This window comes from Chlorocebus sabaeus, chromosome 11 (genome assembly GCF_047675955.1).
Source record: "Chlorocebus sabaeus isolate Y175 chromosome 11, mChlSab1.0.hap1, whole genome shotgun sequence".
Taxonomy (NCBI): domain Eukaryota; kingdom Metazoa; phylum Chordata; class Mammalia; order Primates; family Cercopithecidae; genus Chlorocebus; species Chlorocebus sabaeus.
This window is the reverse complement of record NC_132914.1, coordinates 15192372-15209214: the sequence shown is the minus strand read 5'-3', so window position 1 is coordinate 15209214 and position 16843 is coordinate 15192372. Positions and strand designations below refer to the sequence as shown.

Here is a 16843-nt window from a genome sequence, read left to right as displayed (position 1 = left end):
CTCGGCCTCCCAAAGTGCTGGGATTACAGGCGTGAGCCACCGCGCCCGGCCAATTTTTTGTATTTTTTAGTAGAGACGGGGTTTCACCGGGTTAGCTAGGATGGTCTCGATCTCCTGACCTCATGATCCACTCGTCTTGGCCTCTGAAAGTCACATTTTTTTATATCCAATTCTGCCCCTCCCATTCTCTCTGAAATCCGAATCAGGTTTTCCACTCCATCATTCACCAAAACTGCCCCTTGGTAAAAGTCAACAATGATCTCCAGATTGTTAAATACTTCTCTTCCATCTTATGAGCACACACAGCAGCATTTGATATAGTAAACGGTTACCTTATTTCCTCCTCAAAACAGTGTCTTTACTTGGCTTCTGAAACACCAAAATCTCTCCATTTTCTTTCTACCTCAGGGGCTGCTCTTTCTCAGCTCCTTTGTTGGTTCTTCCTCATCTCCCCAACCACTAAACACTGAAATGCCAAAAGCTCAGTTGTTGGATCTTTTCTCCATGTATACTCACTCTGAGGTGATTTCATCTTGTTACCTAATAGCTACATGCTATCTACTACATTTTTCTAATGCAAGCCAAGTCTCTGATCTGAAATCCAGACTTACACATCTAACTCGGACAACAGTACTCATTTGAAAATGATCTTCCTCCTATTATACCTCCTTCCAAAATCTACTTCATCTTTGGTCTACCTCAACTCTGAAAAATCTGCAACTTGCACACTAGTGTACAGAACTAAGAAGCTCCACAAAGAGAAGCCAAGTACATAAGTAACAACTAAATATAAACGGATTGAGATGATAAAGAATTTTAACTGAAGTGACAACAAATTAACAGTAAATTGACTAAATCATGCCAATTCTATCAATACTAACCTACAGCAAAAATAGAAGTCTCAAATTCTAGTCTAATGTAATTATCCTCATTAGCATCAGTTTATGTTTATTTACCTTAAATATCCAATGAACAAGGAGAAAATTATCAACCACAGATTTTTATTTTAATCTGAAATAAAATCTGCAAGGAAACTATGTCAGTGTTTAATGTAAAAAATATCTGGTTTACTCTAAAACAGATTTTTCTCTTCAAAAATCTTATGTTTAAGGAAAAAAAAGCATGTGGAGGAGGCCTATCCCTATTTTTCCATGAAAAACAGAATGAGAAGGACCAAAACAGAAGGAAAGATGGAGAATGCAGTAACCCAAAAGCTAAGGAGAGCCTCAAGAGGGAAGGACTGTTATTAACAGGTCATCCAAGTATGGAAGAATAGATAAGACAAAGAAAAGATGTCCCTGTATTTAATAACATGATCATCAATGTCATTTCACTGAGAAAAATTAGGAGCGGGGCGGCTAGCAAGGCAGAAATCAAAATCCAATTAAGTGGAAGGGCTAACAGAAGAAGAAATGGTACTAGCTTTGTTAATATAACTTGAAGAATGGCTCTAAAAGAAAGGAGATGAAATAGTAGCTAGAGGAAAGTATACAGCATGGAGATGCAGCTCCTCTAGTGTTTGAACTTTCCCAGAGGGATAAATCTTTATTTTGCCATCCTTTTTAAACACATTATCATTTTAATAATTTAGTGAGTATCAGTTATAACATAGTACTATGCTACAATGCAATAGTGTCTCTAGACCTATTAAGGTGTATGTGTGTGTGTGTGTATATATATATGTGCACAACACTTTTTTAGTTCTTTCTTCTACTTTTGTAAAATTAAAATAGCTTTTCTATTTGCTTCATCTTTCATTATTTCTTGTTGCTGCTAATACACATCACAATTACTATATTTAAAACATATTTGCTAAACAAGTACCTGAAATGGCAGGTCATGCTATTTTCTGTTTACTACACTCATAGATGTTAGCAGCTAGAAGGAAGAGCCAGTACTGAAGCTGACTTTAGTACTTCAGCTAATAATTCTGTATTCTGAGTACATTAAAAATTAGTGAAGAATAAAGGCATTTATTTAAGTAACAATTCAGCAGGAGTACAGCAACATAAATGACATGCAACAGATTCTGCCACCATATAAAGAGAACAGAGTACAGTTTAAGAACCAATTAAGAAACTATTCTTAAACTCAAAATACACAAAATTACCTTCAGAGGAAGGGGAAAAGATACAAAATAAAAGTTTAGTTATGAGCCAAGAAATTAAATCTATCACTAAATGTACCCTGCTAATATAGCATATTAGATTAAAGGCCAAGTAACCAAAAATATTCCCAACTTTGAATTTTCGAAGTATGCAACACAGATGGCTTAATATTCATCTCTCAGCACTTCACTGCCTTGTGTGGGATACCCTCCAATATCAAGATTCTGACATAAAGGTAAGGTGTATAAACTCATTAAATCATAAGCTGCAATTTGCTTTTTTAACTTTCTTATACAGACCTTTTTTTTTAAAGGACTTATAAGGCTTTTAAGGACTTGCCCTAGTGCCTCACTCTGTATAAACACTTATAGAAAATGGATGAGTGAAATTCATTCTCAACACTGTCACCTATTATCTTTCCAAAATGTAAATTTCATTCTCCTCTGCTTGAAGTTCTTTATTGGCATTCCAGTGCCATCATAAAGCTTTAGCATTATAACCAAGGTCCTCCATGATATGCTTCTCTTACATTATTGATTATTCATTCACTTTACAAATATTTACTGGGCACTTATTGTGTGCCAGGCACCGTTTTGGCCTGATGACAGTGACTCAGAGCAGGAGTAATAACAGTTGTGAATTGGACTTTAGATCTATTATGGTAGTAGTACCAACAGAATTTCCTGATGGACTGATTATGGGGTGTGAAAGAAAAAATAAAAATGGTTTCAAGGTTTCTGGCCTGAGTAAGTAGGATGGAGCTGCCATTAAAAGGAATTAGATTCAGCCAGGTGCGGGGGCTCACGCTTATAATCCCTGCACTTTGGAAGGCCGAAGTGGGCGGATCACAAGGTCAGGAGTTTGAGACCAGCCTGACCAACATGGTGAAACCCCGTCTCTACTAAAAAATACAAAAAACTAGCCGGGCGAGGTAGCGGGCGCCTGTAGTCCCAGCTACTCGGGAGGCTGAGGCAGGAGAATGGCGTGAACCCAGGAGGCGGAACTTGCAGTGAGCCGAGATCATGCCACTGCACTCCAACCTGGGAGACAGAGCGAGACTCCGTCTCAAAAAAAAAAAAAAATACAAAAATTAGCCAGGTGTGGTGTCGCGCACCTGTAATCCCAGCTACTCATGAGGCGGAGGTGGGAGAAGAATCGCTTGAACCTGGGAGGCGGAGGTTGTAGTGAGCCAAGATCGTGCCACTGCACTCCAGCAAGGGCGAAAGCAAGACTTCATCTCAAAAAAAAAAAAAAAAAAAAGAATTAGACTCGTTAAAACCCTATGTTACAGCAGAGCCAATATAGCAAGACCCTGTCTCTACAAAAAAATTAAAACTTTGCCAAGTGTGGTGGCACATGCCTGTATTCCCAGGTACTCAGGGGGCTTAGGCAGGACGATCACCTAAGCCAGTGAAGTGGAAGCTGCAGTGAGTTATGATTCTTCCACTGCACTCCAGCCTGGGCAACAGAGCAAGATTCTGTCTCACAAAACAAAAACACGCAAACAAAAAAAACCTCTATGTTATACAGATATTAAAAGGGACAAGACATCCCTGAATACATCTGGTGCTCTAATAAAGAAGTTACCTTCCTCTGCACTCCCAGAATACCAATTTAACATTATCACTGTACTCACAGCCTTGTATTTAATGGTCTGTGATTTAATTCTTGTGTGTATCCTGACGGCTAATACTATCTTCAAATCTCTAGGACCAAGAAGGGCCTGGCCTCTTTATATAGGTTTAGTTGAATGCTCTTTGAAAATAAAAAGCCTTTTTTTTTTTTTTGAGGCAGGGTCTCACTTTGTCACCCAGGCTGGAGTACAGTGGCATGATCTCGGCCTACTGCAGCCTTGACCTCCCAGGTTCAAGTGATCCCCCTACCTCAGCCCCTCAAGTAGCCTGGACTATAGACAAGTGCCGCCATGCCTGGCTAATTTTTCTATTTTTTGTAGAGACGGGGTCTTGCCATGTTGCCCAGGCTGGTCTTGAACTCCTGAGCTCAAGCAATCTGACTGCCTCAGCCTCCCAAAGTCCTAGGATTATAGGTGTGAGCCACCGTACCTGACCAAAAAAAAGCGCCATTTTTTAATAAGTAAAAAATCTCTACCTCCAAAAGCTGATATGATATATTGGGGGAAAAAAATTATCTGTTTCTCTTAGACCTGCCTCCATTTTTTTTTTTCTTTGAACAAATTAGATGGTGTTTTATGCTAGCAAGGTCACTTCTCTCATAGATGTCTAAATCTAAAAGAATGTGATATAATGGGAACAAAAAGGTATTCATGCTTTTCTCAGTCTTCCTCAGGCTGAGAAAGTTTCATACAGGAGTAACGTTTTTGAATTTGACCATAAAAGAATTTTTATCATTCTCTTTTTCTCTAGGAATAATAAATAAAATAAAAGAGATTGGGAGAGAGAGGTACTGAACAAATCATAAAGTTAATGTACCTTTTACATAAGGAGTTTGAAATCAACCTAAAAGTAACAGAGATCTAAGACATAGAGGGACAATATCAAATAAGATAACTGGGTTATAGAGAGCTCATTCAGAAAATGAGGGAGAGAATAGGTTGGGTAGAATCAAAAGGGCTGGGGAAGCAAATGGGTAAAGTCTTTATCAAATGAATAATCAAGCTTTAAGGTTTCTGGCTTACAACGATGGTGCTGTCATTCCCTGGACAAAGAATATTAAAGTACAGGATTTCATTGGGAATATTAATTGATTGAAAATATAATTTGTTACACTTGAAGCTAACAGAATAAACTATTAGGCTTTTAGTTCTAAGTTATTTGTTCGCTAAGTGATAGCAAGAAAGAACTGCTACAACTCTAGTCAATTATGTACTAACTTAAACTGTTATCTCAGTGTTATGGGTGCTCTATTTCACCTCTATTTCCAGACTATAAGGGCATATTTTCTACTTATTTTATCTCCCTTCTTAGTACTTAGCACAATGCTACTCACAGAGTAGACACGCTGTAATTCTGAATTCTATGAAGTTAAGACATCTTTCTATAGAGTCATCACTATTCTCAACTTTCTCTGCAGCAGAAATAAATTTAAAACATTATGATAATATTTTATTAAACAGTTCATCAAAGTCAATAAAAATATTTAAAATTTAAGTTATATGCTAACCTGGAGAGCATGTTTCATTTTGCGATATAACTTCAGACTCATCTTTTTCACCTGAAATATCCTCTTCATCAGAGAGGACCAGAAATGCTTCTTTTGGCAAACTCTCACTACTTTCTTGTTTAGATGGTGAACCAAAAGAACTTTCCATTTTCTCTTCCAAATCTGGATTTGTCTCATCGATTGGAAGGAGAGATGTTTTAGAAAAGCAAGTAAGTTCATCCTCAGAAGGTGCAAGCTTTTCCAAAATAGGAATGATTTCATCTGTCTCCATAGAGTCTGTATTTTCTAAGATATTCTCACTTTTGTCATCTTCAGTAACATTTTCACTAATGGTTTCTACAAGATCTGCAGAAGTTTCATCTTCATTCTTTTCACCTTGGTCAATTTCCATACTGCTAGATATAGCATCTTCTCCAAGAGCAAGCTCTGTAGTATCTTCCTCTACCTTCTTTTCATTTTCAGGGGGTCGATCTGAACAAATAGTTGTATCATCTGTTTCTAGAGTTTCTTCATTAGCATCAATATTATTATCAGCATTATTTTTCTCATCCAATGAGTCTTTACTCTGGATTTGCTCTAATTTTTCATCAACCCCATTTTTTTCAAGAAAATCATCATCTTTATTGCTACTTGGTTCTATATTGTCAATTTCAGGAACTGGTTCACAAACTGGTACAGTATTTGGTTCAAAGGTACGATCGAAGGCTGATTCAGAAGTCAGCTCATCAGAGGCCAGTTCACCAGTGGCTAAATCATCAGAGGCCAATTCACTAGAAGATAGATCACCAGAGGCCAGATCATCAGGGGCTGGATCAGTGGAAGCTGGTGCTCCAGAAGCCAGATCAACAGAAGTTATTTCACTAGAGGCTATATCATCAGCGGCACAATCACCAGAAATGGGTTCAACAGGGACCGGTTCACCTGGGATGGGATCACCAGAGGTGGGATCACCAGAGGAGAGATCATCAGCGGTGGCATCACCAGAGGTGACATCACCAGAGGGGACATCACCAGAAGGGGCATCACCAGAGGTTGCATCACCTGAGGCAGCATCACTAGAGGAGGGCTCACTAGAGGTGGGATCACCAGAGGTGGAATCACCAGAGGCCAGTACTCCAGAGGTTGGATCTCCAGCATCTAGATCACCAGTGGCTGGATCACCAGAAACTGGTTCAGCAGTCAGTTTAGAGTCTGGTTCTGGAGATATGTTATGGGGAGACAAAGGTTCACAATTTAAATCATCATCCTGCTTGTTTTTTACATTAACACTTAGGATACAGGGTGTTTCTTTCCATTCTGTTTTACTTTCTTCAGGATCAAGACAAATCTCTTCAATGCCATTCACCTCTTCCTTGTCTTTAATGTAATCCATATTTTCCAAAGGTGAGGTTGGGTCCAAATCTCCATTTTCATGGTTGCCATTTAACAGCTTGACATCAGTTTTCAACAGTTCTTCTTTGACCTTGTACACGGCTTCAAGTTGCTGACGATCACTCACTCTCATCGTTTTTCGAGCCTTAAAGACTTTCTTCTGAGGTTCTTCTAAACTGTCCATTTTGAATCTTTAAGAAAAAAGAGAAAGAGCATTTAATAACTGAAACAGTAGCCACCAAATTGTAGGCTTAATACAAATTGATCTTAGAAGAGATGCAAGCAGCACACCTCACATAATGTTTAAATAAAGACATAGAAAACCTACTGCTTGTGTATACTGATTTTCATATTTACTGCATCTGTGTAATACAAAATCAAAAATGACTATAGTCTACTAGAAAATCAACTAGGAAGTATTGGGGGAAAAGGGACAAGTTTTCATTTTCAATATGGAATTCACAGAGTATAGAGATGTATAAGCAAAAAAAAGGTAGATAAAGTAAAAAAAAAAAGTACCTGAAGAAAATGAGAAAGAAAAATAAAAGTGGAAGAACAAAAACAGTAGGGAAATAACAGGTATAGAGATAAAGGAAAAAGGAGGAAGAATTAAGAAACATGTAAGGAAAGATTACATTTGCAACCAAGCATACTTAGATTGGCAGAACTATAAGCATATTAACAAAAGATTACCATCAAGAAAGAGAATTCACAACAATGGGAGAAAACATTTGCAAATCATATGCCTGATAAAGGACTTTTATCTCGAATCTAGACTTTCATATCTAGAATACAGAACATATATTTATATAGAATAGACTTTTATATCTAGAATACATAAGAACTGCTGTAATTCAATAAATCAAATAACCCAATTTAAAAATGGTCAAAGGACTTGAACAGACATTTTCAGGAAAAGACCCCTAAGCCAAAAGTCCGTAAGCAATAAACATCATTAGTCATCAGTGAAACGCAAATCAAAACTACAATGAAATAACACTTCATACAAACCAGGACAGCTACAATCAATGAGAATAATGAGTGTTGGCAAGGATGTGAAAAAACTGGAACTTTCATACAATGATAGTGGGACTGCAAACAGGTGCAGTTGCTTTGGAAAACACGCAGTTCCACAGTATGTGAAATATAGAGTTGTCATATGACCCTGCGATTCCATTCCTAGGTGTATACCCAAGAGAAATGAAAACATGTCCACACAAAAACTTGTACACGAATGCTCTATAGAAGCACTACTCATAATGGCCCAAAACTGGAAACAACCTGAATGTTCTATGACTGATGAATGGAGAAATAAAATGTGGCATACCCATACGACAGAATATCATTCAACCACAAAGGAGAATGAAGTACTGAACATGCTACTGCATGCATAAACCTTAAAAATATGCTGAGTGAGAGAAGCCAGTCACAAAAGGCCACATACTGAATGATTCAATTTATATGAAATGTCCAGAGTAGGCAAATCTAGAGACAGAAAGTAAATCAGTGACTACCTAGGGTTGGAAGGTTCTGGAGAAAATGAGGAGTGGCTGCTAAAGGGTACAGGATTTCTTTATGGGGTTATGAAAATGTTCTAACATTGATTATGGTGATGATTATACAGCTCTGTGAATATGCTAAAAATTACTGAATTGTACTTTAAATGGGTGAATAGTAGATATGTGGTTATATCTCAGTAATGCCACTACAAAAAAAATTTTAAAATAAATACAAAGGTTGTGTGTGTGTGTGTGTATTCTTCTCTTTTTTTGGTAAGTTGTGCTACAGTTTTATCAATTCTATTCACTTATTAAAGTATGAACCTTTACTTGGCTGATATTTCTTAGTTTTACATCTGCTTTCTTATTTTAATTATTTACTCTAATATTTATTATTTCTTTTCTCTTACTTTTTCTTGGAAAGAGTTTAACATGCCATCCTTTTCCTTGAGATTCAAGCTTAAGTGTTATTTTCAATCTTTCTTCTTTTGCAATGTGTGCATATAAAACTATAAATTTCCCTCTAAGAGCTACTTTAGTTGCATCTCACATTTTCATGTGTCATTTACATTATTCTGTTAAAATATTTTCTAATATCCATCATGATTCTTCTTTCATCTATGAGTTATTTAGAAGTAGGCTTTTTTAAAAGGTAATGAATTCTGACCAAGTGAAGCTTACTTAGAAAAATATAAGGCCGATTTCACATTCGAAAATCAAGCAGTGTTGACCATGAACAAGCCATGATGCATTCTGACTTTATTTCACACCCAGCAGAGTGTACAATTATGAGTTTTGCCTAAACTGAATGTCTGGTACCAGGTTGTTACTGACTGAATTGTGCAACATTCCACACCCCACCACATCCCCAGAAAGATATTAGTCTTAAGCCCCAGTACCTCAGTATGTGATCTTATTTAAACAGGGCCTTTACAGTGGTAATCAAGGTAATATAAGGATACTAAAGTGAGCCCTAATCCAATACAATTGGTGTCCTTATAAAGGGAAAATCTGGACACAGACAGACATACATACTGGGAGAATGCCACGTGACGATTGAAGTTATGGTACCCCAAGCCAAGCAACTACCAGAAGCTAGGAGAGAGGCCTGGAACAGATCCTTCCTCAGCACCTTCAGAGGGAGAATGGCAGTGACAACACCGTGATTTCAAATGCGTTGCCTCCAGAACTCTGAAACAATACTGTTAAGCATGAAAGAAAACCACAAAACAAATCAAGCTACTTAATTCACCACATAAACAGAACAGAGGGACAAAATGAACAAAGGATTACCTCAACAAATACAGAATATTCATTTGACAAAATTCAAGACTGATGAATAATTACAACTCTCTGGAAACTAAGAATACAAGGAAACTTACTCAAATCTGATAAAGGTCATCTACCAAGAAAACAGAGGTATCATGTCTGACATTGAAACAGGATCAGAAAAAAACAAGGATGTTTCCTGTAACCATTTCCATGTTAACATCTGGCCAGTGCAATAAAGGCAAACAAAAGAGCACAAGGATGTGGTTCTGAAGAAAACAATGTCATCAATCAACAGTAGAATAAAACAAAATACCTTTAAGGACTAAGATGTATAGGAGGCAGGAATACTGTTTTAACATTGGATAGTCACTTACCATTACCATCACCAGTAGGAATGATATGGTAGAATACATTTGCTTTGGCCTGAGAAAGAAAGAAATGCAGCCCCTGATGTCTGAAAACTTAACTGACACTCACAGTTAGGACTCAATGTTGTTAACGGATCTGATGCTTACGGTTAAGCCATGCTGTTCTCTGGTTGGACATAAAACCAACTCAGAGAACATTCAAGTCAGACAAGGTCACTGTGCAACCCACAAAATTCCAAACATCCCCCCTCACTAAATAAGTGATGGCTACTTCTTTATCAGTTACAGCTTTATCTTATAATAGTCTGTCCTCCCTATATAGATAACATTTATTGAGATACCCAAGTATAGAAGTGCCCCAACTTTCTGATGCCACCCAATCCACGATAAGGATCTACTTCTTTAATCTCTCCCCAGAGTAACCCAACCTATACTATACTATACTCAAATCCTATACTAGCTTTTTTCTAACATCCTCTTACTGACTGATGTGCCTTACAGTTTTCCCATAGTGAACATTATTTCCTCCCTGCAACAAATAGTAAACCTAAGTTGTTCAATTACAAAGGTGTTCCTGCTGATCTTTGGCTAAAGGGCATAAAACAATAAGCCTAGCCTATTTGCTGGAGGCCAGTTCAGCTTGAGATTCTACCACCTTGTCAGAGAATTTCTAGACTGTGATACATTCTGTATTCATTCTCTCATTTTGAGCCAATAACTTAGAACATGTCTTATTCTAGCCATTTTATTTATATAACTAAATATTTAGGAAAATTACTCTTCATTTAAACAGAAACCTTAATACAAAATTATAATAGACACTATGTTAAGGATTTTTAATTACAGACTAAAATTTCACACCTTCAAGGTTTTTCCCTTCCCATCATTACAGTTATTTTCTAACTGCAAAATTTTCTGCAAAAAGATACATATACAATGCATTGTATTTTGCTGTCACTTTTCCTTACTAATTCCAAAACTACAAAATAATTAAATTTATAATATAAGTAGCATAGTTACCCTGTAAGTATTTCAAAATACTGAAAGGCCATTCTTTTGAATTTAGCCTTATAATATCCACATCTCAGATATTATATGGATAGCTGCTAGTTATTACCAATTGCATTAAAAGTAAGTATTCCTTTTAAAAAATTCATAACTTTTAATAACCCAATTAAGAACATGAACTCTTACATTAAAAGTAAGCATTCCTTTAAAAAAAGTCATAACTTGTAATAACCCAATTAAGAACATGAACTCTGTAGACTGTAGACAAATTCATAGATTTGAATTCCAATTTTTCCAGGAAACCTACTGTGTGAGACTGGGCAAACTAACATCAATTTCTTAGTTTTGGCTACCTTAAAAAGGGATGAATACCAACACCTGTCACAAAGGTTGCCATGAGAACTAAATGAGATTCTATACATTAAGCACTTGGAATGTAGTAAGAACTCAATAAATGTTATAACCATCACCATCTATATATTCAGGATAATGTTTTTAGGAATACACTAAATATTCAGGATAATGTTTTTAGGAATAAACTAAAGAGTCTGAGACAAATTCCCCTTTGGTATTTTACATATAAATTAGAAAATCCAACATGTAAACCTCACATTTAATATTAAATTGCCACCACCAAATAATATTTAATAAAAATATATATAATTTAAGAAAAGTTGATTTTATCAATAAAATTGCCATTAAGTTCAGTAATAATAAAGCATTCTAAAAAGAATTACAGAATAACTACCATCCATACCCACAAGGGAGCACACTACAGCCATTTACCGGATCTTATGAGTTCTAAACATAATAAAAAACAGACAAAGCAATAAGGAAGTAGCATGAACAATTAGTTCAAACTAGTTCAGCCATATCTGTACAAACCAATCAGCAGTCTGCTTTCAGAAATGTATTTTGCATTAGCAAAGCATATTTAAGAAAGATACACGTTAAAGAAGGGTGTGTTACCTGCAAACAAGTTTCCATGGCTGTAATACCACAGCAAAACACTTCCAAGGATCATTTTAGTACTGTCACCTAGAACTAAGATGCCATTCATAAAACTATTCTATAAAATAAATTTAGTATTTTAGGTGGCAATTCAAATCAGAAAACTTTCACATGACTGTAATTCATTTTCACAGAAAAAGCATTGGTATTTTACGGCAGAAGATGTCTGCCATGTCTAAAAGTAACTGCAAAACATGATGAACTAGTTTCTCCTGAAAGTATTTTTTTCATGAGGAAGAGAGTCAAAATAATGTTAAGTCTCTGTATATTCAAGAACTCTGGGAAAATACTATCACTAATAAAATCTTTTCCACAGGAATTTATATTTAAATAACCAGAGAAGGGTTAAGTCTCTCTGGCTTGGAAATTTCTTTTTTCAAATTTTTGGTAAATTATTTTTAAAATATTTTTAAGGAAAGCCCAACGAGCTTCTTCTTTAAATGAAAACATTACTCTCTTCTCTGCTTCATCCCCCTCCACCCACTTCTTTCTAGCAAGAGATCATAGCAATGAAACAACAAAGGGAAGCTGTTATGTCTTAGCCTACAATCTGCCTGCTCAAAAAGCTCAAGAATTTAAATGGCTGCTCAAGAGCCGTTCACAAACTCAGCCAATCAGCAGCCAGCATTCTGATTCCTGCCCAGCAACAGGAGACAGACAATAAGGTCAGAAAAACATAGTTAAACAAAAGCTGTATCTGCAATACTTAAGTGTGGTTCTTTGTTTGAAATAAAGAATCTAGAACACAGTTTACATAAAACCCTAAATCCATGTAACATGCATTAAATATACCACACACATAAATGAATAAGATTTACATCTTTTATGCTATTTGCTTTAATAAATATCCATGAACATTTCCAGAAATATACATTAATATAAATTAATTTCCTACCTGAGGAATAAGTCAAACATGGACAATATACATAAGAACATACTTTTCTATACAATGAAAAATTCAAATGTAAATTTATTTTTAAAAATTCCATAGACCATATATATAGTATATATAAATCTAGCAAAACCTTAAATCCAGACAAGTAAAAAAAAAATTTTTCATATCCATCTACCACTATTGTTGCAGATTTCCGATTCCAAAAATTAATAGTATTCTGGACCCAAAGGATTACTAGGGATAGTATTATGAAGTGTTGGTGCTGTCTACTGCACTGAACTGACTTAGTTTAATTCATCTAATGAAATCTAAATGTCTGATGCTGGACAACCTATATTAAGTGGTAAAAGTACAATTACTACATCCTTTTCTCCTTAACTGCCTTTCGCAGCGTTACAAAAGGTTATATGAGAAGTCTTTTCAAAGCTTTATTATAAAACAAGTGTGGATTACAAAGTAAATATTCATGAAAATAAAAGACATTTTTATTACATTACACCATTCTATAGTTCTTTAAATATAGGATTATAAAATAAAAATGGAAAATTTATCAGAATTTTTTTTCTCAAATTCACTACTTACTAGGTGTTCTTAATAACCAAGTTTTAAAAATAAACCTCATTTCCCCCCTTCCTTACAGATGAACCTTGTAATTTTTCAAACATACCCAAGAGGGAGCTTGCTGCAGTCATACTCTTAGTTTATATAATCTCCCCACAGGAAAAATATATCAACAGCTGCTTCAATGTTTCAGTCCTGTGAGAGAACTGAAATTCACTGTCTGATTGGCTCAAAGCCGAAATAGTCTAAAACCAATCAGACATCAGTGTCACAAACCTTGCCCAGCAACAAGGGAAGCAGATGAGGGCAAGTGCTCTATCAAAAATCCAAAGGATGTGAAAATAAAGGTGAACAATGAACTGGAAACATCAGGAATATTAACTCCAGATGCTCTGTTTGAAAAACAGGTCTATGGTAGGGTTTCTCTGATTAAATAAACTAGGGTCTGTACTGCTTTCCAAGAACAGACTTAACTAAGTACCATGATTGTTGGGTCAAAAAGCATATACAACACATAAACAAAACAAATGCTGTATTAATTCAAAGTAATGAACATTTGATGAAGTATACTTCAAAATAAAATTAAAGCAAAAGCTTAGAAAACATTAAGTGGACATGGCATTTCTATCTTTGACAAAGGCTTTTCAATTATATTCATGCTGTTGGCTGAGAGTATAACATTTTTCTGAATGAAAATTTCATGCATTTTTCTAGTGAAAATAATTTTAATTCAAGTTTATTTTCATTAAATGGCTGAATTAAATATTAAATATTTAATATTTAACTGATAATTTCTAACCTCTTTAGAAATGCAACTCTGCTATTAGGTTCTTTAAGAATCCCAATCTCAGTTGAAAACTGTATGATTTTATTTTGCATTTCTAAATTTTGCTTGAGAATTTGCAATACTCTTAAAATCATAAAGAATAATGGGTTGCACAATAAATGCTAATAATCTGCTTTACTGCTTATTGTTCATTAAATAGACTAGTGAGTCTGTTCACTCACTTTGATACTTATCTGTTCAAATTTAGTATAAAGATTTTGAAATTTTTATTTTAAATATGATGTCCATCAGTATTTGTGGGAGACTGGTCTCAGGACTTCCCACAGATAAAATCTGACAATGTTCAAATCCCTTATATAAAGTAGTGTAGTATTTGCATATAACCTATACACATATTGCTGTATACTTTAAATCGTCTTTAAATTACTGATAATACCCAGTATAACATAAAGGCTATGTAAATAGATGTTATACTGTTGCATTGTTAACTACTGTTCTCTCAACTAGTATAAAATAACTGTCACTAGCTATCCTGCCGTCTTAAAAAAAAAAAAAAACAGTAAGTGGTGAAATCTGTTTATCAAATACTCATAAACTCAGTTGAGTAAGTTATCGAGTGATCATAATATTTGACACGTCCACAAATTAACCCCTCTGCCTGTCACCAACCAAAATGTGGAATACAATATCCCCAAACTACGTTGTAAAAAACAACCAACCACAAAGGAAATAGGGAGTTTGCTTTACCAACAATTCCCTAGACTATGCAGGAGTAAATCATGTTCTTAAAATTTTGGTTACATCAAAGCCAGAACTGTCACTACAATCTAACTTCTTGTTGCATTCAGTGCTACGTTTTCAGAAATTTTGGAACGGTCCACATGATAAAAACATAAGATACCTTAAAATTACTTCTCCAAGTCAATTTTGGGGATCACTGTGTTACAAGGGCAAAATAAAATTAAATGACCTGATCCAACAAATGCCATTTTAGAATACATACAGCAAATTACACCCCTTTAGAAAACTGGCCAATTTTCCATCAAGGCCCTACTCACTAGCTTGCCAAACTCTACTATCATTATGCAGATAAGGAGTGAAGTTATAGAAGGTCTTGTATTTATCTCCACAGGAATTTAAGAAATCATTTGTCCAGAGCTGGGAGCAGTGGCACATACCTGTAATCTCAGTTACTTCGGAGGCTGAGGCAGTGGACTGCTTGAGCCTGAAGGGTAGAGACCAACCTGTGCAACACAGCAAGACCAGGTCTCATTTAAAAAATAAATAAATAACCAGCAGTAGAAATCATTTGTCCAAACGTACTTTTCACATTTTGCTTGGGTGAATGAGGTATGAGGAGCTGAAAGATGTAAATCCCTCAAATGCCAGGAAATAGCTCTTACTTTTCTTATTAACCCAACCTAAAGAGAAAAGCTGGACAGCTAACTTTCTGTGTCAGTCACCTTTTACCAGATGATAATGCAGCAACAACAACAAAATTTCACTGGCCAATAACTGTATACTTTTTCATTATAGGACACCAGGCTGAAGGAACAGCACCCCCTCACCCCATCTAGGCCTTGTGGCAGAGGGAAAAGACCAATATGACAGAGATACACAGTATACAACAGCTTTTAGCAGGGGTGTCCAATCTTTTGGTTTCCCTGGGCCACAATGAAAGAACTGTCTTGGATCACACATAAAATACACTAACGATAGCAGATGAGCTGAAAAAAAAAATTTCATAATGTTTTAAGAAAGTTTACAAATTTGTGTTGGGCTACATTCAAAACAGCCCTGGGCTGTATGCAGCCTGTGGGCCATGGGCAGGACCAGCTTATTTTAAAGCTTTTGCTTAGACATTACTTTCATTCACATTCCTTTGGCTAAAACCAAATTAGTCATTAACGGCATGGGAAGTAAAAATCTCCCAAGGGGAAACACCTCACATCACATGGCAAAAGGTAGGGACATATAATCCTCTTGCTGTAAAAAGGTATAATTATAAAATATCATACAAACTATCACACTAATTTAAAATATACATATTCTAAAAAGCTTGGCATAACAAAAAGACTTCTAAACTAACAAAACTAGGTTCTATTCCATGTTCTAACATTAGTATACACCAGCATAGAATAAATCAATTTAACTCTTTAGAGTTCAGTTTCCTCAACTGTAAAACTGAAGAGGTTAGGCCAGATGCTTGCTAAGTTCCATTCTAGCTCAAGTTTTATGTTATTTTATTAATGTTTAGTTATACTAACACATAATCTTTCATTATGAAATAAAAATAAAGTGCCCTGTGCAACACAACAGCTTACTCCTCCTTCCTCATCCTTGACTCATAGATGCCAAGATAAGCATAATCTTGAATTTGATGTTTATTATCCCCAACCATGCCTTATAAATTCTGCCTTTTATTAACACCTTGAAAAAACCCCATTTTATTTATTACACACTTTGAAAGGAGAAAAAGAAACTGATGCTTATCGAGGAATAATATATGTCAGACACTATAACAAAACATATCCTTTTCTCATTAGTTTATGTGATAATTTACATAATTTCAACTTTACATATCATGTCAATTAATAAATCAATAACTATGCTACTATCAATAATTACACAGATAGTAATTTTAACTTAGTAAGGTAAAGCAGACACCCAATTCAGTACCAAGTTGTTTTCTTCAGCACAGGAACCCTTCTTATGCATTTCATCATTTAAGTTTTGGTACCATTTTAATAAAATGTTGAACAATCAACTACATGGTACCTTCCACAATTGTCTTCTTTATCTCTTTGAAAATGGAGATGTCA

At 35.5% G+C, this 16843-nt stretch overlaps 1 protein-coding gene across 12 annotated transcripts in view; it reads right to left on the bottom strand.

The window, feature by feature from the left end:
- The window catches only part of ATF7IP (activating transcription factor 7 interacting protein), a 134597-nt gene that overhangs the window by 71181 nt on the left and 46573 nt on the right, over positions 1-16843 (bottom strand). For 7 of the 12 annotated variants that reach the window (XM_007967736.3, XM_007967732.3, XM_007967730.3 and 4 more), the window contains one exon: positions 5250-6811. In XM_007967736.3, the coding sequence (XP_007965927.2) occupies positions 5250-6804 (1555 nt within the window). In that variant the 5' untranslated portion in view covers positions 6805-6811. Of the gene's footprint in view, positions 1-5249; positions 6812-9154; positions 11680-11736; positions 12661-13340; positions 13956-15199; positions 16640-16843 lie in introns of those variants that run through there. The other 5 variants (XM_073020505.1, XM_007967735.3, XM_037990316.2 and 2 more) reach the window with 5 other exon arrangements.